The sequence below is a fragment of the Prionailurus viverrinus genome, chromosome C2 (genome assembly GCF_022837055.1).
Source record: "Prionailurus viverrinus isolate Anna chromosome C2, UM_Priviv_1.0, whole genome shotgun sequence".
In the NCBI taxonomy this organism is placed as follows: Eukaryota; Metazoa; Chordata; class Mammalia; order Carnivora; family Felidae; genus Prionailurus; species Prionailurus viverrinus.
The window spans coordinates 15,222,964-15,240,818 of NC_062569.1; the positions used below are offsets into that span (position 1 = coordinate 15,222,964).

General features: G+C 36.7%; 1 protein-coding gene across 5 annotated transcripts in view; it reads left to right on the forward strand.

Annotated features, from left to right (window-relative positions):
* Positions 1-17,855, forward strand: part of SLC4A7 (solute carrier family 4 member 7) — a 111,712-nt gene that overhangs the window by 39,256 nt on the left and 54,601 nt on the right. For 4 of the 5 annotated variants that reach the window (XM_047874227.1, XM_047874226.1, XM_047874223.1 and 1 more), the window contains exons 2-6: positions 2,903-2,984; positions 7,709-7,855; positions 14,470-14,608; positions 15,185-15,345; positions 16,830-17,018. In XM_047874227.1, coding sequence (XP_047730183.1) covers positions 2,903-2,984; positions 7,709-7,855; positions 14,470-14,608; positions 15,185-15,345; positions 16,830-17,018 — 718 coding nt within the window. The remainder of the gene's footprint in view (positions 1-2,902; positions 2,985-7,708; positions 7,856-14,469; positions 14,609-15,184; positions 15,346-16,829; positions 17,019-17,855) is intronic. The other variant, XM_047874225.1, reaches the window with a different exon arrangement.

Sequence of the window (17,855 nt, forward strand, 5' to 3'; positions counted from 1 at the left end):
GTGTTGGTAATACATCTAAACATGTAAGTGTATCTGTGTAGAAAGAAAATAGGTTTTTTTTGGTTAGGGGTAAGAGAAAAATGTTTTGCTTCCTAGCTTTCTATCTTGGCAATTGTTCCTGCTAATGAAAGTTTGGAATGGGAGCAGTTAATCCCTTTAAGAATACACAGTATGCTACCTCTTGGATAATTGTCCTTTAGGAGACTGCTTGTGTTTTGTACCTGGGCATGAAATCACTGGAGGAGAGCTACAAATTTTAGAGTGTGACATGCTTAATGGGTGGTAATTACTAACTACTCTTTCTTGTACTGTGTGTGTGTGTGTGTGTGTGTGTGTGTGTGTGTGTGTATTCCTATACTTTCTACTCTAGCCTTTCCTCATTACTAAGGGTATATGATTGTTGTGAGGCAGTTTGAAGAACCGTAAATCGTGTTTGTTTTTGGTCTTCTTTGTTAGTCCATTATATGAAAATATCTTGGAGTCTACACAGCCTGCTTCCTACTCCTTTAGATATGGAACCTTAGTAAGTCGTTTAGCTTCTCTGAGTTTTCTGTATTAAATTGAACACCAGTCCTTCAAAGTCCTATACAACAACCTCTTGATAGCCAAATCTATCTGATTATATATTTGGATATCTAACCTTCAGAAAGTAAGTTTGGATATCAAGATCTGCATTGCCTTAATGTACTGTTTCTGGGTTTCGGGAAAGTTATGGGAAGCATATAATTGAGGGTTCGGGTAGCAGGGGATTTGTTTAAAAACTTAATCAAATTGTTTCAGTTTCTGAATTTTCAGATAAGAGAACTTAGACACAGAGTTTAGATAAGAAGGAACAGTCGTGTATGAATCTAGTGTATACATTGAAAAAAGGTATACACAAAAGTGTGATATTGTAGATCAGAAGTAGGAGGAGATTTCAGAAGATCATTTTAACCAACCTCCTATTTGATTCTTTCTTAAAGTAGTCTTTCAGTTTATGCTTGAACATTGACAGTGGTTAGAAGCTAACTGTGTCAACGGTTCTTTCTGGTTTATTCTGAGTGTTAGAGGAGATCCGGGACTATAAGATCACCCATAAAAATGGGAATGGCTGAAAACGTGTCTTGCAAAACTTGAAAAGTACTATAATTGGATGGATAAAAAGTATTCTTGAAAAGTAATACTCAGTGGACCATTAATGTTGTAATTAATGTTGCTATTATTATTATTATTATTATTATTATTATTGTTTAATTCTCTTCTATAACTCCAGTGGTCTCTGTTGCCTGCAAAAGTACCAATCATAGCATAAGGACCTTCAAAGAGAATGAATTAGATTCATTTTCTTTCTTGAAAGCTCTTTACTCCTGCTTTTGGAAGGTTTGTAATACTTCGATTCCATCTGAGTCAGAACAGTGTCCATTTCCTGTTGCCCGTCCTTTTGCCTGCTTTGAACAACTGGATCCAGGGTATCCACCTGTGTCTTCATCAAGCCCCCAGCCCCTTCCAGGTCATTTCTGGGTCTTTAGCCTCTTCCCTGACCATCCTTTTCCTTGCGTTCATCTTTTGCTTTGATTCTTTGGCAAAACCATCATAGGCTGGGCCCTCTCCGGTGTGATTGGTTTGCTGAACGACGTTTCGTATCCTGGGTTCCTCAGTGGGCCGCGTATGCAGCACAGATTCTGTGGGCTGCCCCATGTTCCTCTCGAAGTTCAGCCGGGCTTGTTCAATATCGGCCAGCTCTTCCTCAGATCCTTGGCATATCTTTGCAAACTCTTGAAAGTCTTCCTTCAGCGTGTCTCCCTGGTCCCGGGCTTGGTTGGACATAGCAGAGTCCTTGTCCACTGTTGCCTCCTTGTACACTGTTCTCTAGTATTAAAATGGAATAGACTTTGCTGAGGAACTGCAAGTGGTGGCGTCCTCCTTGCCCGCCCAGTCTGGGTGCCCCTGTGGTAGTCATGTTAGACAAGGTGCAAGGCCTCCGAGCGTTGGGAAACGTTGGCCAGGCCGAATATTTCCTTGCACAGCTGCAGTTGACCCATGCCGGGCCAGGGTCCAGGGAGGGCTACAGCTCAAATTGAAGACTTTTTGAGGGAAGGGCATCTGCTCGTCTGTCTCTGTCTGTGGCACAGAATCTTGAGCGTCATAACGTTTCTTTCAAAGTTAAGTTAGAAGCTTCAGAAGGGAAGTTAAAGCTAAAATTGTATTCTCTTAAAAACAGTCTCTGCAATATTTTACCATATAGATGTTTCTTTTTGTTGAACTGAGGAAGGGAACAAATATGAAGGTAGACTTAGACAACTCAAAGTTAGGATCTCCTTAAAGGTTAAATTTTGTCACAGCTTTTTCTTTGCAGAGAAATGAAAAGTTCTTCTAATTTTGACTGGCTCTTGATTAATTTGCAAGTGGAAGTGGTGCTACATATTTAATCTATAGACTCATTTTTGATCATTTTATGTGGAACCATAATACAACCCAGTATAGCTGCATTCAGTGTTCACTTTTAACTAGAGGACCTAAGAGCAAAGAACAATAAAGAAAACATTCCATATTGATATCTAAGGGTCACCCCTCAGCCCCAGTTTTCTCTCATTTCTGATCTGGATGGTCTTTCTGTTGAAGTGAATATACATACCAGTTACTTAGTAAACTGCCATAGAAGGACCAGTGAAAAATTGTCACCTCAATTCTTACCAAGAAATTTTGAAATAATCTTCTGTGGATTGGGGGGGGGAGAAAAGCCTAGAGGAATAATTTAAAAAGAATGCAGTTAGGTATAATAAGAATTGAATTATTTGCGAGGTTCTTTGCGAGAAAGGTAATCTGTTATCTGTTTTTTAACTATTTCAAGTAATGCCCCTATTAGTAGAAGGTCCTTGGTGTATATTGATGTCATGAGTAAATGAGAATAATTTCATTTTAGGGTCCTGATGAAGAAGCCGTTGTGGATCTTGGCAAAACCAGCTCAACTGTGAACACCAAGTTTGAAAAAGAAGAACTAGAAAGTAAGTTTGTTTAAAATACCTTGTGTATAGCAGGATAAATTACTAATGAAAGTTTGTTACTGTTCTTTAAACTTTACCTGCTATTTGTGGAACTTTTCGTTTTTGTGAGGTAGAGCATACAATTTGGGAGAATGTTTTAACGCTTTTCTAAATAGAGTTTAAGGGATAATACAGCAAACACCCATGTAACCATACTCATATCTGTTAATAGAACTTTCCTTGATTATCTTTGTTGAAAGTATTGAGATAACGTAGATTTCAGAATCTATGGTTTTCAGACTTCATTGGTGGTTACCATTACTTGCCTTGGGAAATTGAAATACCACAGTTGCAAAATCAGTTGATTCTTTTTTTTTTTTTTTCATTTCTAGCAAGCTACGTAATATGTGTTTTTAGCAAACTAGAGTGCCAGACTAATAAGCTACAGTTATCACTAGTTGTCATCTAGACGTTCATATTCTAGGTCTGTTACATCAGCCTTTTGAAGTGCTGTAATAACCTCAGCATAGAATTATGGAGCAAATGAATTATTTGCTAGTCTGTCTTCCAGGAACAAGTCTTGGCAAATGGTTTCTTTTTTTTTTTTTTTCCTTTTGAAATAATTTTGGATTTACAGAAGAGTTGCAAAGATAGTACAGAGTGTTCCTGTATACCCTTCACCCAGCTTTTTAAAATTTTAGCATGACCATCATAAATTAATGAAAATGAAGACAGATATTGGTATATTTCTGTTAACTAGAGTACAAATTTTATTCGGATTTCACCAGTTTTTGTACTGATGTGCATTTTCTGTTCCAGGATCCAGTTGAACAGTTCAGGATCTGGTAGTACATGTAGTTGTCCCATCTCCTTGGTCTTCTCTAGGACGGTTTCTTGGTCTCTCCTTGTTTTTCATGACCTCAGCATATTTGAAGGGTAGTGATTAGAGAATGTCTCTAAGTTTGGGTTTGTCTAATGTTATATGAACAGACTGAGATGATAGATATTTGGGGAACAAACCACAGAAGTGATGTGCTCTTTTCAAGGTATCATGTCAGAGGACGCATATCAACGTGACCTACTGGTGACGTTAACCTTGAATACTTGGTTAGGGTGGTGTTTGTGGCAAATGTTTTGATAGATTTATTTTGGGGTCTTTTTGGGAACTACATTTTTAAGTTACAGCTTTTTGTGAAAGCTGGTACCATATGGGGGCCTTAATCTGTTGCTCTTAAAAAGGACATGGAAAGAGGCAAATAAGTCTTCTCCATATTATGAGATGAAAGAAAGCCCTGTTTATTAAAATTGACTTTATTTTTTATTTTTTAATGTTTATTAATTTTTGAAAGAGAGAGAGAGACAGAGCATGAGCAGGGGAGGGGCAGAGAAGGAAACACAGAATTTGAAGCAGGCTCCAGGCTCTGAGCTGTCAGCATAGAGCCCTACGTGGGGCTCAAACCCATGAGTTGTGAGATCATGACCTAAGCCGAAGTTGGACACTCAATCAAGTGAGCCACCCAGACGCCCCTAAAATTGACTTTGAAAGTCTAGGCTTAGGGGCGCCTGGGTGGCGCAGTCGGTTAAGCATCCGACTTCAGCCAGGTCACGATCTCGCGGTCCGTGAGTTCGAGCCCCGCGTCGGGCTCTGGGCTGATGGCTCAGAGCCTGGAGCCTGTTTCCGATTCTGTGTCTCCCTCTCTCTCTGCCCCTCCCCCGTTCATGCTCTGTCTCTCTCTGTCCCAAAAATAAATAAACATTGAAAAAAAAAAATTAAAAAAAAAAAAAAAAAGAAAGTCTAGGCTTACTAGGGCTTCTAGAAGGAACCTCTGCTATCTATAAGTTTAGGGTTAGATTTTGTGAATTCCAGGGACTAGGGCAGTTGAAATGTTTAGCAATAATTTTATCAATTAAAATGTGTGGTGAATCCATCGTTTAGCATTTAATGTCACCCCTCAAATATGTGTGACCCAGAACGTGAAGAGCAGACTTAGCTATAGGTTTGTTCTTTTGCTTCCCTTGTTTATCCCAGAGCCATTAGCTTTACGCACCTTGTACGTATCTAAATTTCAGTATCAAGTTTGAGGGAGAGATTAAGTTTATCTCAGAGTTTGTCTGAATAGGTCTTTGACAGAATAAAGTTAAAGGTTAAAGAAAAAGGAAAGAAAAAGTTATAACAGAGGACACCAAGGGTGATAATAAGAGCCAAATAAACGATAAGGCTTGAGCTCCCAATCTTCAGATTCTGGCATATTCCCGTTTATCTATTCTTTCTAAATTGGAAACTCCTATAATTTATTTTCACTTTGGTGTACTGGAGCTATGTGCCAGAACCCATTAATACTAATGTGAGTACAACTTTGTAATTCCCAGGGCACAGTGATGAGAATGTGACTCTTTAATTGACATTTTTCTGTAGTGTTCAAAAGAAAATAGTTTCACTAAAATTAGATAGTAATCATGAGTTTTTGTTATAATTTTTTTTTTATTTACTGAAGTACAATTTATTTAACGTAAATTTTATCATCTTACAGTGTATAAATTAGTGGTGACTGGGTGGTTCAGGTGGTTAAGTGTCCAACTCTTTTTTTTTTTTTTTTATGTTTATTTATTTTTGAAGGAGAAAGAGACAGAGTGTATGTGGGGTGGGGGTGGGGGCAGAGAGATAGAGGGAGACACAGAATCTGAAGCAGGCTCCAGGCTCTGAGCTGTCAGCACAGAGCCCACCTCGGGGCTTGAACCCACAAACCACGAGATCATGACCCGAGCCAAAGTCAGACACTCAACTGACTGAACCACCCAGGCGCCCCTGCATCCAGCTCATGATTTCAGCTCAGGTCATGATCTCATGGTCGGGGTCTGGGCTGAGCGTGGAGCCTTCTTGGGATTCTCTGTCTCCATCTCTCTCTGTACCCTTCCCCTGCTTGTGCTCACTCCCTCTCTCTCTCTCTTTCAAAATAAATACATAAGCATTAAAAAAATAAAGTGTGTAATTAATATTTTAGAGTATGTTATCTGTATTGCGTAGCCATCATCACACTCATTCCAGAACATTTTCATCATTGCTCCCCCCCCCCCCCCCCACCCCAGTGCTATATAAATGATTTTTAATTTTGGGATTCTCTGGTAACATTAAAAAACATTGGTAGTTAATTTGTACAATTTTTTTTTTTTTTTTTTAAATCTAGGGCCTACCGTATATTAGGCAGAGTACTAGGTCCTGGAAGATGTTTAAGCAGATAATTTTAATTCATTGTATTTCTATAGGTCTAGTTCTCTTTTACTTTGAATGTGATTATTTAGTTTACTGATAGTAATATATTGGTAACTGAAACAAATCAAGAGTGTCACCTTTTTCAAACTTAGCTGGGTATGTGTGTTTTGGGCAATTCACATTTTTTGCTGCTCTGGATATTTGTAAATGACTGCAGAATTGCTAGGAGTATTGATTTTGGGGTTACAAATAAATTTTAGCAAGTTGGCAAACTGGAAAATAAAGAATTCACAAATAATGAGGATTGGCTGTATATTCAAATCTCATGTAAAGATGAAGATCTTGGGTTTCTTTTTTTTTTTTTTTTTTAATTTTTTTTTTTTTTTTCAACGTTTATTTATTTTTGGGACAGGGAGAGACACAGCATGAATGGGGGAGGGGCAGAGAGAGAGGGAGACACAGAATCGGAAACAGGCTCCAGGCTCTGAGCCATCAGCCCAGAGCCTGACGCGGGGCTCGAACTCACGAACCGCGAGATCGTGACCTGGCTGAAGTCGGACGCTTAACCGACTGCGCCACCCAGGCGCCCCAGATCTTGAGTTTCTTGAAGTATTTATTTTCTGGCCATTTTAATGAGATTTGTTAGGAAAAGAGTGTCCTTGACTATTCATATTTTAGCGTGTTAATTTTTAAATGTACATAATGGCAAATAGCAGCTGTGTGTCAGAAGGCTTTTGCATGGTTGCAAGTTAGTTAAATTTGTAGCCCACCACCCCTTTCACTTCACACAGCTTAGATAGGAACTTTACTTAAACTATTTAAGAAATCAATTTCATGCCTCAGTATTTGATATAGTGCTGCTAGCTGTCCTAGTTCCCTGATTAAGTTTTATTTAGTGGGCAAAAGCAGAGACTGCCTTTTATAACTGTTTTGTTGGTTACAATACAAACTCAGAATAATGCAGCATCAGCAGTGGCCTTTTATATTCCAGAAGCATATGATAACCTTATTGTATTGCCCCCCCTCCCCCCATCTGACAATTCATGCCCTTTAATTGGAATATTTGGACCATTTACATTTAATGTAGCTTTCAGGAATTTGGACCTTACTGATTTGGGATTTTCAAAATTCTAATAAATATTTATAAATGTCCATTTGTGAATATTGATTATAAAGTATTATCATTAAGACATATCTCTTAAGAATCTCTATCACCTAGGGTTGACATTAAATGTAGATGGAATAAATTTATGTCTGCATAGTATGATATCTTTCTCAAAATACGTTTTTAGCCTTGCAAACTAATGCTTACACAAGTAACCTGTTTATCTAGTATGTTTATCAGTCAGTGGTGTTAACCCATGATGTAACATTCTGTTTAGTGCTCTGTAAAATAAAATAACAGGAAATAACACTGTTAATTACATGAACTTATATATAATTCTTTTTTATCAAAGCAAAATTTGGTATACTATTGTGTATATTACCTTTCTCCCTTTTGGAAAACCAGTAATGTTTCTGAACTTTTGGCTAGGTCATCGAGCTGTTTATATTGGTGTTCACGTCCCGTTTAGTAAAGAGAGTCGTAGGCGTCACAGGCACCGGGGACACAAACATCACCACCGGAGGAGAAAAGATAAAGAATCAGATAAAGAAGATGGACGGGAGTCTCCTTCCTATGGTAAGAGAAGACAGTAGTTCTCTGTTAACACTTTAAAATTCTCTCCTGGAAAGCTTTGTCAAAAAAGTGGAATATTTTCTTTCTTAGATTTTATGTCTGCTGTAATTTAGACATACATATTTTATAAGTCTTGAAGAATACTAATTGAAGTAATATTTTTTCTACAAGAAAGATACTTAGTTTATAGGCTAAGGTCTACTTAGGAGAAGTGAAAAAAGGAAGGGCCTTTGTTTTCTTCATTGTATTCCAGCTTTGGAATCATAATAGTTGAGTCTTGACATGTACACTTCAGTTTGATGGGATTTTATTTCTTTTCTCTATTACCTGTCTCATCATTTATATATGCAGGGAACAAATATCTGGAATCTTCAGGCTCCTGGACAAGATTAAATTTTTTTTTCATTTTTAAATACATTTTTTGGCTAGAAAATTTTATCCACTAAGTTGAACTACTCGGTTATCTGTGCAAATAAGAGTGCTCTGAGTTGATAGTATTGTCTATGAAAGGACAAGATTTTTGTTTGAAAGTAGACAAATATAGAAATGCCAATAGACAGGAAATCAGGAAAAAAAAAACGCATAGTGTAGAGGAAAGAGAATGTTACAATAAATATTAATGGTACTGATTTAAGTGGCCCTGAGAAATGCGTATGGTGAGAGCCAGAAAAAACCGCTGTGCAGCCTGAGGAGGACTCTTAAGACATTGCAGGTAGTGGACATCGAAGGCATCATTATTTTTTTAGGACATCATGGGCCTACATGGCCATCTCTACACGGGTCCTATGAGCATTCTAGAAAAGTTACGTGAGCAGTACCCTGTAGGCACTTGTGTGCTATGCCAAAGGACCATTTTTGTGAAGAAGAGGGAACGATGCCTATGTGTAATACAGCTACAGCATGTACGTTATGCCTTGCCAATTCTGTGCTAAGCATTCCACCAAGCTCTTGACATACACCCTTTGATTTAATCCTCTCTGCACTTTTAATCTAATTTTATTTATTTTTCGTTTTTATTTTAATTCCAGTTAGTTAACATGCAGTGTTATTCTAGTTCTAGGTGTGTGATATAATGATTCAGTTCCACACATTACCCAGTGTTTATCATGACAAATACACTCCTTAATCCTCATCATATCTAACTCATCCCCCTAATCCTTTCCCTTCTGGTGACCATCAGTTTGTTCTCTGTAACTAAGAGTCAGTTTCTTGGTTTGTCTCTCTGTCTCTCTTTTTCCCTTTGCTTGTTTTGTTTCTTAAATTCCACCTATGAGTGAAATCATATGGTATTTGTCTTTGATTGACTTATTTCACTTAGCATTATACTCTGACTCCATCCATGTCATTGCAAATGGCAAAATTTCATTCTTTTTTATGGCCCAATAATGTTCCATTGTATATATATACCACATCTTTTTTAATCCTTCCTGCACTTTTTAAAAGACAGATATTGTTTTCAGTGTGTAGATGGAGACACTTCAGCTTAGAGAGACTAAGTGTGATGGGAATCTCTTAAAAAGCTGTACTAAAAGATAGTACATATATAAAACAGTAATTTGCAGACATTGGACAACAGGCAGTATGGGACTCTGACCTCTGAGAGAGGGGAAGCAAGATGATCCTTGTGCTTGTCTGAGCATATTACCTAGAGACAGTTTTTCCAGGCCACAGCACAGGAAGGGAATCTGGAACAGAACCTTCCTTGAAGGCTCTCAGAGTTGAGATGGAGTTTGGAATTTGGGAAGGCCAAAGAAGCTAGTCAGGTGTGGAGTGCCAGAGAATAGAGAGCTATACACAGAGGCGGTTCCAAAGGTTGAAGAAGGATTCTTTGAATCTTTGGTGGAGTACTAGTTTAAGCCAAAGGAAACTGCTTGAGGCCTGAGAAGTAACCATCAGAAGGCAGTAGGCTAACTAGTTCTTGGATTTCACGTAAGACTGGGAATAGGGTGTGTTCCCATCAGTCAGAGTGGAAAGACCTTGACATACAGGGCATTGTGTAGAGTTCTCAGAAGGGTATTGCCATAATAGCAGGTCTTAATTAGTTTTGCACTAAAAACTGCAGTAGATCTCCAAAAATTTTTAAAGCAGGTCTTGAAAGAATTAAATTAAATTAAAGGTCTTTGCCAGAACAAAGTATAATACTACTAAAAGAAATACTGTAAAATCTAGCACTTAAACATGTAAAGTTCACACTATCTGATATCTACAAATTACTTGAAATATGAAAAATAGGAAGATATGAGCCATAACCAAGAGAAATAAATCAGTAGAAACAGATCCAGAAATGACAGAATTGATAGAATTAGAAAACAGCACGTTAAAGCAACTACACTGTTTACTTTGAATGTTCAAGAAGATACAGGAAGATGTAACTGTGATGAACAGAGAATTTGGAAATGTAAGAAAGCCCAAATGGAACTTCTAGAAATGAAAAATAAGGTATCTTAAATTAAAAATACCCTAGGTAAGATTAACAGAGGATTTGACTCAACAGAAAAAAAGGATCAGTGATTTTGAAGACAATAGTGATAGAAACTACCCCAAAGTGAAACAGAAAAGCCTAGAGTGAATAGAGCATCAATAATTTGTAGACCAATATCAGTTAGTCTAATATATGTATAATTGGAGTGCCAGAAAGGAGGGTGGCAGAAAAGAAATTTGAAAAAATACTAGTTGAAAAATTTCTAAATTTAGTGAAAACTCTGAATACACAGGTTCAAGGAGTTCAACAAAACTTAAGAAGAAATATGAAGAGAACCCTACAAAGGCACATAAAAATTAAATCGCTGAAACCGGGGTGTAACAATCTTAAATGAATATGCATGTAGTAAAAGCTTCAAAATACATGAAGCAAAACTGATAAAATTGAAAAGATAGACAAATGTATTGTTGTTGGATACATTTATAAGGTTGTAGATTTCAACTCTCTTTTGTCAGTAATGGATAGAACAAGTTAAAAAATCAATAAGGATATAGAATACCTAAATAACATTATCAGATGGATTGATAGTCACATTCATTGAGCCCTCGACCCAAGAAAAGCAGAATATTCTAGTCCATAAACAAGTCTTAATACATTTAAAAGATTGAAAGTGTATTCTCTGACCACAGTAGAATTAAACTACAATAACATCAAGAAAAATCCCCAGATGTTTGGAAATTAAACAAGATGCTTCTCAATAACCCATGTGTTAAAAGCAGTCACAGCAGAAATTAGGAAACATTTTGAACTCATAAAAATAAAACACAGTACTGGCAATAATTGAGATAAAATCTTGTGAAGTGAGAACATGCTTCTGATGTGCAGGTTCCTTTAGCATGGTACTGTGCAAAGTTAGACTGCCCATATATATTGAGAATTGTTAGATGAGCCAAAGCAATGCATAAAGGAATATTTATAGCACTTAACCCTTATATTAGAAAAGGAAGATCTGAAATGAGTGACTTACATTTCTAACTTAAGAAACTAAGAGAAAACATAGAGCATAGTAAACCAAAGTAAGGAAAACAAAGGGAAAATATAAACCAAAGCAGAAATAAATAAAATAAAACTCAGAAAAACAATAGCAGAAATCAGACTGAAATCTGATTCTTTGAAAAAACCAGTAAAATTGATAAACTTGTAGCTAGAGTGATTAGGAGGAAAAAAAAAAAAAGATAAATTACCAGTAGCAGAATATTTCTGTACATACACTACAGATATTAAAAGACTAATGAGGGAATATTATGGATGATGTTATGCCAACAAAATTGATAATGTAGATGAGATGGGGAAATTCATTAAGAATAAAAGCTACTAAAAATTGATAACCTAAATTACCCTATATGTATAAAGAAATTAAATTTGTAGTCTAAAACAGTTCAGCAGTGGAAATTTACTCCCACAGAGCTCATGGATGAATTCCATCAAACATGTAAGGAAGAAATTACACAGACTTCCAGACAATTGAAGATGAAGGAACACTTCCTAATTCATTTTTATGAACCCAGCATTACAAAAATTAGATACAGATATTATAAGAAAATGAAATTACAAACTAAGTATTTCCCATGAATGTAGTTTCAGAAATTCTTAACAAACTAAAAACATATTTTATACAGCAGTATCTAAAGAGGATACTATGACTGTGTTAGGGGGAATAATGCCTACCAAGATGTCCCAATTCCTAATGCCTGGAACTTGTGAATGTTAATCTTACAGCAAATTTGAATTTACAGATGTGATTAAGTTAAGGATTTTGAGATAGGGAAGTTATAGTGGATAATACAGCTTGGCCAGTTACAATCACAGGGGTCCTTAGTAAGAGGCAGTCCAAAGATCAAAGAAGTAGTGGATGTGACCACAGAAGCAAGTGATTGTAGTAAGGGGGAAGTGTTCAGACCCCAAGAATGTAGGCAGCTTCCAGAAGCGAGAAAAGGTAAGGAAATGGATTTTCCCCTAGAGCCTGCAGAAGGAACCAGCCCCATGATGTTAGTACTGTAAGACTCCAGAATTATATATAAGAGAATAAATTTGTGTTTATGCCACCAGGCTTGTGGTAATTTGTTACAACAGCAATAGGAAATTAGTGTGATAACCTGTGGAAAAGCAGAGTTGGTGTAAAGTTTAACTATCAATATAAATAATCATATTTATACTATAAAGGAGAAAAGCCATATAATTATCTCAGTAGGTGCAGAAAAAGCCTTTGACAAAATTCCATCCTCATTTATGATAAAACTCTCAGCAAACAAGGAATAAGAGAAAACTTCCTCAGACCGATACAGAGCATCTGTTAAAGAAACTTCTTTAATGTCACGTTTAGTGCTGAAGAGATGTAGTGCTTTCTCCTGATTTGGAGAGAGGCAAGGTTGTTCTGTGCTGCTTCTACAGAACATAGTACTGGAGGACCTAGCCTGTGTAATAAGGCAAGAAAGAAATTAAAGGCCTACAGCTTGCAAAGGAAGAAGTAAAGCTGTTTTTATTTACACATACAGGATCATGTATCTAGTAAATCCTGAGCAGTCTATGAAACTACAGAACTATGTGAGTTTAGGAAGGTTGCACTCTACAAAATCAATTATCTTTCCATATATTTCTCTAGTAGTAAAGAACAGCCAGAAATTGCCACTCACAGTAGCACCAGAAATACTGCTTGGGGATAAATCTGATGAAGGAATTGCAAGACCTAAAAATGTTGAAAATTTCAAAACATCAGTAACTTCAGTCACAGTATGTTTTAGTTTGTCCTGCATAGGTCCAAGGGTAGTCCTTTTATATGAAGATCCATGTGATATACGTACTGGAAAATTTTCTAATACAGTTTTTATTGCTTTTTCCCCATTCTTTGTATTTTCTTCATTCTGGGGTTCTTCCTGTTTGATTGTCTTTTTTTCTTTCTCTTTTTCTTTTTCTTTTTCTTTTTCAAGGTTATTTGTTTTGAGAGAGACAGTGTGAGCAGGGAGGGAGGGAGAGAGAGAGAGAGAGAGAGAGGGAGAGAGAGAATCCCAAGCAGGCCCTGGCTCCAGCGTAGAATGTGATGTAGGGCTCAGACCCATGAACCTGAGGTGAAACCAAGAGTGTAACCCACTGCACTACCCAGGTGCCCCCTGGTCGATTTTCTTACTCTGTTCTCTACATCTCTGAACCTTCTGTTTCCCATCTTTTTATTTGTCATTGATGCAGTCTGTCTAATTTCTTCAGATCTGTCTTTTCCTATGTGAATTCCTTCTACTCTTTAACCTGTTCATTGCACGTGTAAGTGCCTGGAGGTTTTGTTTACTTTGGTGTAAATTTTGAGTTTGACTTCCTGTCTCCTATTCAGCAGGATTCGGTTTTGTTTTCAATTGGTGCTTTTGGTTGTTTGGTGGCCACAGGGCTTTCAACTGTCCTGGACTAGGATTTATACTGATTTCTCTTGAGAGCCTGTACCGTGTAGTTTAAATTCAGATGCCACAAGTGCGGTATCTGTTTCTTAACAGTGACTTGTCCTGCCTCCCTAACCTCAGCTGACAAGAGTTTTACTTCTCTACGATAGCAGGAAAGGCCACTTTCTGTAGACCCCTAGCTTTGCTTTTTCTCATCATTTTTTGGACCTTGGAGATTTTCCTTTTTCACTCTTGAATTTAGCTACATATTAGATATTTTTACAAATTCTGTTTTCTCTAGCATGTTCTTGTATTTTGAGTGAGAAAGAAGTCCTGTCTTTGAGCACAGTGTTCCATGGTTTTGGAAGTTGCTTTTTTTTTTTTTGTTTTTACATCAGTTATAAGATTAGTTTCACTTGTTTATCTTTTTTTAAAGATTTTATTTTTAAGTAATCTTTAAACCCAACGTGCAACTCAAACTTACAGCCCTGAGATTCAGGGGTCAAATGCTCTACCAGCTGAGCCAGCCAGGCATCCCTTATTTGTTTATTTTTACCATACAGTTTTTCTTTTTTTGTCTGTGGAGGTGACCTCTGTGTGAGACTCTTATTTTCAGATTGTTGGTCCTCGTTTCCTTCAAAATTTATAGTATTTTAATAAAAGAGTTTATTTATTTATTTATTTATCACAAAAACATGTCACTTTCAAACTGAGTTTATCTTTGAATGAATTGTGGCAATTTTTGAGCGTATTTAAATTCTTTTGTTAAGACACACCATCCCAAAGAGTTCAGTTCATTCTTGGCACTGAAGATGATGATGAAGAGCACATTCCGCATGACCTCTTTACGGAAATGGATGAACTGTGTTACAGAGATGGAGAAGAGTACGAATGGAAAGAAACCGCCAGGTAGTAATACTGAGTCTCAGTATTTAGTTGGCTTTTCTTGATTTCTTCTTGTAATGTAAATGTAATGAATTTATGAGCTACCTGGTGCTTTGAAATACCGAGCAGAGAATTTCCTCGTGTCTAGAAGTTACATCTTCAGTGTATCTCTTAATTCTCAAAATTCGTTTTCTTAAGGAATACTTTAATACAGCACAGAAGGCAATTATGTTAATTGTACTTTCTAATGTCTTTGACTAGAGAAATACATTTGAAAAAGTCATGATCCTGCTGCATATTTTCAGTTTCAAAGAGAATTAGAAGTGGAAACTATGGAAATTCCACAGCGGGAATTCCACTGTTGCGATAGAGTAGGAGGAGGAGCTGTAAGGTAACCTGGGAGGATAGATACTGTGGACTATTAGTTTGATTTGCAAAGATGTGTCTGTAGCCAAATTTTGTGGTTGTTGGTGGTGATCTTTGTTTATCTTTAAAAGAACAGGTTTATGTGTTTCATATTAAAAGAAGCAAATAATAAGGATTTCATTATTTATAATCCTCATTATTTGTAAAATGTTTTTTATGTGTTACACATTTCAGATGGCTGAAATTTGAAGAGGATGTTGAAGATGGCGGTGACCGGTGGAGTAAACCTTATGTGGCAACTCTCTCTTTGCATAGTCTTTTTGAACTCAGAAGTTGCATCTTAAATGGAACAGTCATGCTGGATATGAGAGCAAGCACTCTAGATGAAATAGCAGGTTATAGTAGTCTGCCTTTTTTAATATTTAATTTGCGCTGCAATTAGGGGTATTTAAGTTAGGGAAATGTGGTGGAAGTTTAGACCCTTGATTTAATAGCTCTGTGTTGAGTTTCCATCCTGTGTGGGACCACACGAGGAGTACACATATAAAGAACACCTTTTGTCTTTAATGGAGTTTAGGAGATTGAGTTAGACAGTCCCACCTACAGTACCAGCAAGAAAGTGACTAGTGCCATAAGTGGGACATGCGGTCTGTTTCGGGAAATGTAGAGAAAAGAGCTTTTGTTTTTTCAAGTTTTGGACAAAGGTAGCTGGGGAGGATCCACGAGTACATTAAATGTATTACCTATTTTTAGACTGAACACATGGGAACAAGGAACAGGTGGTACAAGGAAAAAGAAAGTAATCTAAGGAGGAGGAGGAAAAGGAAGAAAGGTCTAGAAAGTATAGAGAGGTATGAATTTCATATCAAAGTCAGTTCCCTGTGAATGTACAGATTTCTTGAGTAGGAGACATTTACTTTGGCTTTGCAGTGATCGCATAATACAATGTAATATTTTCATTATTTACAATGTAATGTTTTATAATCCAGGGTCCACTTGTATGCCAGTCTCTAGTCATTGTGTTAATGTTACAGTTTACCTGCTAGGTAGGTTGATTCCAGTTTTCTGTTAGAGGACTCTTACAGGTTTCAAAACTTGACTCTTTATCTCAAATTAGTGGCACTGTTTTTTTAAAAAAAAAAAAAGATATAGATATAGATATATATTTATTTATTTATAGGTTAAAAGTAGTTACAAATACAGTTATAAAAATAGTCCAGCCCCTACAATAATGTATCATATGGCATTACATCAATTCCCCCCACCCCCTTCACACCCCGATGTACTCATCTTCCTAGAATTTACTACTTCATGATATTTTACCTTTTCATTTGCTCACTGGTATTTCTACCTCTGGAGGAGTGAGAGCAGAAACTTGATCTGCTTAGTTAAATGCTATATTTCCAACCATAATAGGCAAATAGTTAATTACTGAATGAAGGAGTCCAGATATCCATCTATAGTTTTGATGAAAAATATGAAGTGAAGCAATAAAATACCTTCATGTTTTAGGAAGCCAGTATTATTGAATATTCACTTTAATAGAATTTATTGTGTCCATAGCAGGAAAGCACTTGCAACTACAGGGAAGCTATTAGTGTGGCCCCTTTATAAAGGGCCCCTTTATAAATAAATAACAGGACTTATTAAAATAAGGGTCTCCTTGTAACTTGTTTATTTTCCTTAGATAATGTTCATATTTATCTTACGTGTACATTATACAATATCAGAAGAGAATAATACTTTCTAGAACTATTTAAAGATCTTATTTTTCAGTAAGGTTCCACTTACAATTTATTGCTTACTCTGTGTTACGGTCATCCAAGTGTTAGCTTCTTTAGTAACAATGGCTGCTATCTATTTATTTTTCTTTCAATAGATATGGTATTGGACAACATGATAGCCTCTGGCCAACTGGATGAGTCCATAAGAGAAAATGTCAGAGAAGCTCTTTTGAAGAGACATCATCATCAGAATGAGAAAAGATTCACCAGTCGGATTCCCCTTGTGCGATCTTTTGCAGATATAGGCAAGAAACATTCTGACCCTCACTTGCTTGAAAGGAATGGTGAGATAAGTTGTGGCATCCAATTTTCGCTAACCCTTCCGCTCTAACAGCATTCCAGTCTAGTACAGTTAGCATTTGGGAGAAGAAAGATACTTCTTACAGATAATTCTGTGGGTCATTTTAGTATCCCTTTTATTCTTTTTAAAAAATAATGTTATCTTTGTATTTAAAACATATCATTTCTAAAATACCATTCTTGACAACGTGACCATTAATCTGTAGAAATCGTTTAGATGAAAAAATTTAAAATTCACTCTCGTTAAAATGGCACATTTAAGTATTGGTGACATACAGAACACTGTCACTATAGCTAATCCTGAATTCCTTCTTCCTATTTATTTTGCTTTTTTGTTTTTGTCAAGAATTCTCGTATAATAAATGAAGGAGGCATAAATTATGATCTGTAAGTTTAATCTTCTTAAAATTCCAAGTCTTGGGTTTAAACTTTTATTATCTGTATTCGAGTTTTTCATAGTGATTTTTCTCTTCGTTTCCTGAGTTTACTTTATTTGCTGCACAGAAACTAGTGTTCTGGCATTGTTTTGATGATTTCACTGCCCTTTATTTATACAGTTTGTGCAAGTTTTTATGGATGTTTTGTTCTTATGCTAGGGATGACCTCCCCGATGTCCTCCTAACCTCTGAGAGTGGCACGGACCCACATGTTCCAGCTCTCCGCCCTCACTCGTGGTCTGGTAGTGGTCATGTGGGGATACAGCAGTGTTCTTGTAGCCGGTTACCTCTGTCCCTGTTTTAAGACTGGAGCGCCCGGAGGCTTTGCCTGCCTCTTTTTAAAGTAGAAGAATACAGCCCTGGGGTTCTATTTTGGCTCTCAGA